This window comes from Perca fluviatilis, chromosome 21 (assembly GCF_010015445.1).
Source record: "Perca fluviatilis chromosome 21, GENO_Pfluv_1.0, whole genome shotgun sequence".
Classification (NCBI taxonomy): domain Eukaryota; kingdom Metazoa; phylum Chordata; class Actinopteri; order Perciformes; family Percidae; genus Perca; species Perca fluviatilis.
Window position 1 is genome coordinate 48,531 of NC_053132.1, and position 8,292 is coordinate 56,822.

At 32.4% G+C, this 8,292-nt stretch overlaps 1 protein-coding gene across 1 annotated transcript in view; it reads left to right on the forward strand.

Moving 5' to 3' along the window:
• The window catches only part of LOC120550628 (metaxin-1-like), a gene marked incomplete at its 5' end in the record, with an annotated part of 12,398 nt that extends 6,594 nt beyond the window's left edge, over positions 1-5,804 (forward strand). Inside the window, 1 exon segment of the mRNA XM_039787249.1 lies at positions 5,202-5,804. Within this exon segment, the coding sequence (XP_039643183.1) occupies positions 5,202-5,446 (245 nt within the window).
• Positions 5,805-8,292: the final 2,488 nt, after the last annotated feature.

Genomic DNA, 8,292 nt, shown 5'->3' on the forward strand with positions numbered 1-8,292 from the left:
CAGCAGAGGTACACCTCAAATATATATTTATATACAGACAGACAGCAGAGGTACACCTCAAATATATATTTATATATAAACAGACAGCAGAGGTACACCTCAAATATATATTCATATATAAACAGACAGCAGAGGTACACCTCAAATATATATTTATATACAAACAGACAGCAGAGGTACACCTCAAATATATATTTATATACAGACAGACAGCAGAGGTACACCTCAAATATATATTTATATACAGACAGCAGAGGTACACCTCAAATATATATTTATATATAAACAGACAGCAGAGATACACCTCAAATATATATTTATATATAAACAGACAGCAGAGGTACACCTCAAATATATATTTATATACAAACAGACAGCAGAGGTACACCTCAAATATATATTTATATATAAACAGACAGCAGAGATACACCTCAAATATATATTTATATATAAACAGACAGCAGAGGTACACCTCAAATATATATTTATATATAAACAGACAGCAGAGGTACACCTCAAATATATATTTATATATAAACAGACAGCAGAGGTACACCTCAAATATATATTTATATATAAACAGACAGCAGAGGTACACCTCAAATATATATTTATATATAAACAGACAGCAGAGGTACACCTCAAATATATATTTATATACAAACAGACAGCAGAGGTACACCTCAAATATATATTTATATACAGACAGACAGCAGAGATACACCTCAAATATATATTTATATACAACAGACAGCAGAGGTACACCTCAAATATATATTTATATACAGACAGACAGCAGAGTTACACCTCAAATATATATTTATATACAAACAGACAGCAGAGGTACACCTCAAATATATATTTATATACAGACAGACAGCAGAGGTACACCTCAAATATATATTTATATACAAACAGACAGCAGAGGTACACCTCAAATATATATTTATATATAAACAGACAGCAGAGGTACACCTCAAATATATATTTATATACAGACAGCAGAGGTACACCTCAAATATATATTTATATATAAACAGACAGCAGAGGTACACCTCAAATATATATTTATATATAAACAGACAGCAGAGGTACACCTCAAATATATATTTATATATAAACAGACAGCAGAGATACACCTCAAATATATATTTATATATAAACAGACAGCAGAGATACACCTCAAATATATATTTATATATAAACAGACAGCAGAGGTACACCTCAAATATATATTTATATACAAACAGACAGCAGAGGTACACCTCAAATATATATTTATATATAAACAGACAGCAGAGATACACCTCAAATATATATTTATATACAAACAGACAGCAGAGGTACACCTCAAATATATATTTATATACAGACAGACAGCAGAGGTACACCTCAAATATATATTATATACAAACAGCAGCAGGGTACACCTCAAATATATATTTATATAACACAGCAGAGGTACACCTCAATATATATTATATACAAAAACAGAGTACACCTCAAATATATATTTATATACAACAGCAGCAGGTTTAAATATATATTTATATAAAAAGTACACCTCTTATAAGCAGAGAGGTACACCTCAAATTATATTTATATAAACAGACAGCAGAGGTACACCTCAAATATATATTTATATATAAACAGACAGCAGAGATACACCTCAAATATATATATATATAAACAGACAGCAGATACACCTCAAATATATATTATATAAAACAAAGTTATTATATATACAGACAGCAGAGGTACACCTCAAATATATATTTATATAAGACAACAAGAGGTACACCTCAAATATATATTTATATATAAAAGACAGCAGAGGTACACCTCAAATATATATTTATATATAAACAGACAGCAGAGATACACCTCAAATATATATTTATATATAAACAGACAGCAGAGGTACACCTCAAATATATATTTATATATAAACAGACAGCAGAGATACACCTCAAATATATATTTATATATAAACAGAGAGGTGGAGGTGAGTCACAGGACGTCCTGTAAACAGAGCGTCTCATTGTTTGTCTGAAGGAGAGAAAATGGAAACTGGGTGACGAGACGAATGTGCTCCGTGTTTATTGGATTCATGTCGGTGTTTTCTTGGATTTTAGGAGGTTTTTGGGTCCAGAGTTGATTCCATAAGCAGCTGAAATTAATCTTGTGTGTTCGGTATCGGAGCTGTCCCCCCTCCCCCCGCTCGCTTTAATACCACATCCGCGTGTTTTTGTTACTTTTATTTTGATGTTCTTGACACCTTATTTTAAAAGTTTTTGTCTTCTGAGACTTTGATCCCAAGTTCAAGTTTGGAAATATAGTGTGCAGCAGGATGGCTAAAACACACACACACACACACACACACACACACACACACACACACACACACACACACACACACACACACAGACTTTGTTTCCTCATTTTAGGGAGTTTTCACACCTGTAGTTCATTTGCTTTGGTCTGAATCAGCTGGGGAGTTAGTACAGGAGAAGCTCTCAGGCAGTTTGGACTTCCATTAGCTGTTTAGGTTTAATGACTAATGTTAACTAGCATGTTAGTGATCAGTAATTACTAATGTTAACTAGCATGTTAGTGATCAGTAATTACTAATGTTAACTAGCATGTTAGTGATCAGTAATTACTAATGTTAACTAGCATGTTAGTGATCAGTAATGACTAATGTTAACTAGCATGTTAGTGATCAGTAATGACTAATGTTAACTAGCATGTTAGTGATCAGTAATGACTAATGTTAACTAGCATGTTAGTGATCAGTAATGACTAATGTTAACTAGCATGTTAGTGATCAGTAATGACTAATGTTAACTAGCATGTTAGTGATCAGTAATGACAACTAATGTTAACTAGCATGTTAGTGATCAGTAATGACTAATGTTAACTAGCATGTTAGTGATCAGTAATTACTAATGTTAACTAGCATGTTAGTGATCAGTAATTACTAATGTTAACTAGCATGTTAGTGATCAGTAATGACTAATGTTAACTAGCATGTTAGTGATCAGTAATTACTGATGTTAACTAGCATGTTAGTGATCAGTAATTACTAATGTTAACTAGCATGTTAGTGATCAGTAATTACTGATGTTAACTAGCATGTTAGTGATCAGTAATGACTAATGTTAACTAGCATGTTAGTGATCAGTAATTACTAATGTTAACTAGCATGTTAGTGATCAGTAATTACTAATGTTAACTAGCATGTTAGTGATCAGTAATTACTAATGTTAACTAGCATGTTAGTGATCAGTAATGACTAATGTTAACTAGCATGTTAGTGATCAGTAATGACTAATGTTAACTAGCATGTTAGTGATCAGTAATTACTAATGTTAACTAGCATGTTAGTGATCAGTAATTACTAATGTTAACTAGCATGTTAGTGATCAGTAATGACTAATGTTAACTAGCATGTTAGTGATCAGTAATTACTAATGTTAACTAGCATGTTAGTGATCAGTAATGACTAATGTTAACTAGCATGTTAGTGATCAGTAATTACTAATGTTAACTAGCATGTTAGTGATCAGTAATTACTAATGTTAACTAGCATGTTAGTGATCAGTAATGACTAATGTTAACTAGCATGTTAGTGATCAGTAATGACTAATGTTAACTAGCATGTTAGTGATCAGTAATGACTAATGTTAACTAGCATGTTAGTGATCGGTAATTACTAATGTTAACTAGCATGTTAGTGATCGGTAATTACTGATGTTAACTAGCATGTTAGTGATCGTAATTACTGATGTTAACTAGCATGTTAGTGATCGGTAATTACTAATGTTAACTAGCATGTTAGTGATCAGTAATTACTAATGTTAACTAGCATGTTAGTGATCAGTAATTACTAATGTTAACTAGCATGTTAGTGATCAGTAATTACAAATGTTAACTAGCTTGTTATCAGTAATTACAAATGTTAACTAGCATGTTAGTGATCAGTAATTACTAATGTTAACTAGCATGTTAGTGATCAGTAATTACTAATGTTAACTAGCATGTTAGTGATCAGTAATGACTAATGTTAACTAGCATGTTAGTGATCAGTAATGACTAATGTTAACTAGCATGTTAGTGATCAGTAATGACTAATGTTAACTAGCATGTTAGTGATCAGTAATTACTGATGTTAACTAGCATGTTAGTGATCAGTAATTACTAATGTTAACTAGCATGTTAGTGATCAGTAATTACTAATGTTAACTAGCATGTTAGTGATCAGTAATTACTAATGTTAACTAGCATGTTAGTGATCAGTAATGACTAATGTTAACTAGCATGTTAGTGATCAGTAATGACTAATGTTAACTAGCATGTTAGTGATCAGTAATTACTAATGTTAACTAGCATGTTAGTGATCAGTAATTACTAATGTTAACTAGCATGTTAGTGATCAGTAATGACTAATGTTAACTAGCATGTTAGTGATCAGTAATGACTAATGTTAACTAGCATGTTAGTGATCAGTAATGACTAATGTTAACTAGCATGTTAGTGATCAGTAATGACTAATGTTAACTAGCATGTTAGTGATCAGTAATTACTGATGTTAACTAGCATGTTAGTGATCAGTAATGACTAATGTTAACTAGCATGTTAGTGATCAGTAATGACTAATGTTAACTAGCATGTTAGTGATCAGTAATGACTAATGTTAACTAGCATGTTAGTGATCAGTAATGACTAATGTTAACTAGCTTGTTAGTGATCAGTAATGACTAATGTTAACTAGCATGTTAGTGATCAGTAATGACTAATGTTAACTAGCATGTTAGTGATCAGTAATGACTAATGTTAACTAGCATGTTAGTGATCAGTAATGTACTAATGTTAACTAGCATGTTAGTGATCAGTAATGACTAATGTTAACTAGCATGTTAGTGATCAGTAATTACTAATGTTAACTAGCATGTTAGTGATCAGTAATGACTAATGTTAACTAGCATGTTAGTGATCAGTAATGACTAATGTTAACTAGCATGTTAGTGATCAGTAATTACTAATGATAACTAGCATGTTAGTGATCAGTAATTACTAATGTTAACTAGCATGTTAGTGATCAAAAAGCAAAAATCTTTGAAAAATACCCGATAAAATCATATAAAACGTGAGCTGAATGACCGTTGTGTGTCTCTGACCTCCTCCTCTGTGTTTCCCAGGCGGCGCCGGTCCGAAGGCGTCCTCGGCGCCGGCGCCCGACGCCGGAGACTTCGACCACGTGCCCAACAAGCGCCGGAGCGCTGCTGTCCGCGCTGGCGGCGCTGGGCGCCATGCTGGGCCCCTGCTGACCGGCATCGTGTCCGTCCAGCACGTCCAGCGGGACGCCCTGGAGGCGCCGCCGCCGCTGCTGGACCGCCAGACCCTCGGTAACCATGACGACGACGACGAGGACGGGGACGGCTGACCGGACGCGGCGTCCAAAACCCCAAACAGATGCATCATGGGACTTTATGGGTGGAAGGAAAGATGTTTAAGGAAATAATGAGTTCTGTGGTACAGAGCCAGGAGATATTAGAGTTTACTGTTGGTGCTTTCACACTGTTAATATTAATTAATATTAATATTCATTAATATTAATATTTATTAATATTAATACATCCAGATTTAATACATAATCACCAATAATATGATATAATCACTAACTGGCAACTTGGTGACAAAAGGCTACTGACATAACAGCTGGTAAGTTCAGAAAATTACACACAGAGACACACACAGACAGAGAGACACACACACAGACAAGACAGAGACACACACACAGACAGACAGACAGAGAACACACACAGACAGACAGAGACACACACAGACAGACAGACAGACAGACAGAGACACACACAGAGACACACACAGACAGACAGAGACACACACACAGACAGACAGAACACACACACAGACAGACAGACAGAGACACACACACAGACAGACAGACAGAGAGACACACACACAGACAGACAGACAGAGACACACACACAGACAGACAGAGACACACACACACACAAAAGAGACACACACACAGACAGACACACAGAGACACACAGAGACAACATACATCATATTTTATTACACGTGCCATATATGCATACAATGTTACATACATATATATTTGTATATATATATATTACCTCCAGCACATATACATATACACCATGCACACACAATCACACATACAATGCCATACATATACACACATCGCACATAATATACACACGTCACATATACACTCACAACATACACCACATATACTACACCATACATATTACTAAAACACATACATACCATATATATATATGCATACACTACATATATATGCATACATCAAGCATATAACACATATATAAACATCACACATATACACACTATAATACATACATACATATACACATATATATCATATGTACATACATACATACACACACTAGCATCATACATACATTATAAAAACATCACATACACTACATATACACAACATATATACATACACTCACTACATAACATACACACAAATATACATATATATATATATATATCACATACATCACATATATACATAACAAAAACAAACAAAACAAACAACAACCAAAAAAAAACCAACACACACAAACACCAAATAACCACCAAACATAAAACATAACACACATAAACACATCACATATAAAACATACAACATAACATATTACATATATATATATACACCTATCACTATACACACATAGCTATTACACAATATACATACACACATACATCTCACACTCCACATACACATCACATATATACACCAACATACACATACCACACCCCACATACATACACATACATACATCACATACACATAAACACATATACACCACACCACTCATACATATTACATACACACTCACATATACATACACGCACATAAACATATTACACATCACATACAATAGCCACACTCATACATACACCCACTATTATTACACACATGCCATACATACATACACTACATATTATATTACCACCATATATTTATACATCACATATATTTTACACATCACCATATATTACACATCACATATAAAATACACTGCCATACATCATACCACATCACATACTTTACACATCACATATACACACGCTATTATTATTACACATCACATACATACATATGCATACATACATACATACATTACATATATAATATACATACACACATACATACACCATCACATATATACACCACATAAACACACTCACATACACTACATAAAAAACATATATAATATACATCATATACATCAAGCATATATACATACATCGCTATATATAATATACATACATACACGTATACATATATATATAAACATATAATAATATTAACCATCACATATATATATATACATATATATATATATATACTACACATATATATATATATATCATCATATATATCACTATATATTATCACATATATATATAACCATCATATATATATATATACATATATATATATAAGTAAATATCATAATATACTATATATGTTTACTACATAAATATATATACATATATATATATATATACCCATATATATAATATATCATATTATCATATATATATATCTCATATATATATATAATCATATATATAAGTTATCGCACATATATATATATATATTTATTATATAATATATATATATATCAGTATATATATATACGTATATATATATATCTATAGCCACATAATATAAGTATATACGTATAATATATATAACATAATAATATATATATAATTATATATATATATATATAAGGAAATTATATATATATATAATAAGAGGGAAACATAGCAGCAAATCTCAGCTGTCCTCCCTTAACCCTGGACCTCTGTGTAAATGTGCCTGCTCTCCTTGTCCGCCACCACCCCGACGTCCTTGACCTATTTTTCGGCCACTGTCGTGGTTGTTTGTATTTCTTCATTGTTTGCCGGTTTCAACCTTCTCGCTGCGGTGCTTCGGAATCTTTGTAACTTTTAAAATATACTTGTGTTTGTTTTTGCTTCTTGATGTTTCTAAGCCTGTTCATGGGTCTGTTCATTCTTCCAACCTCTCTTTTTGTGGGTTGTTCTTGGACGCTTGTTTTCAACCTTTTCGCCACATGTTCTTGCTCTCACGCTATCAATAATAATAATAATAATAATAATAATAATAATAACAATAATAATAATAACAATAATAAAAAAACAATAAAAAGGGACCATCACCTGGACCGGTCCGACCCC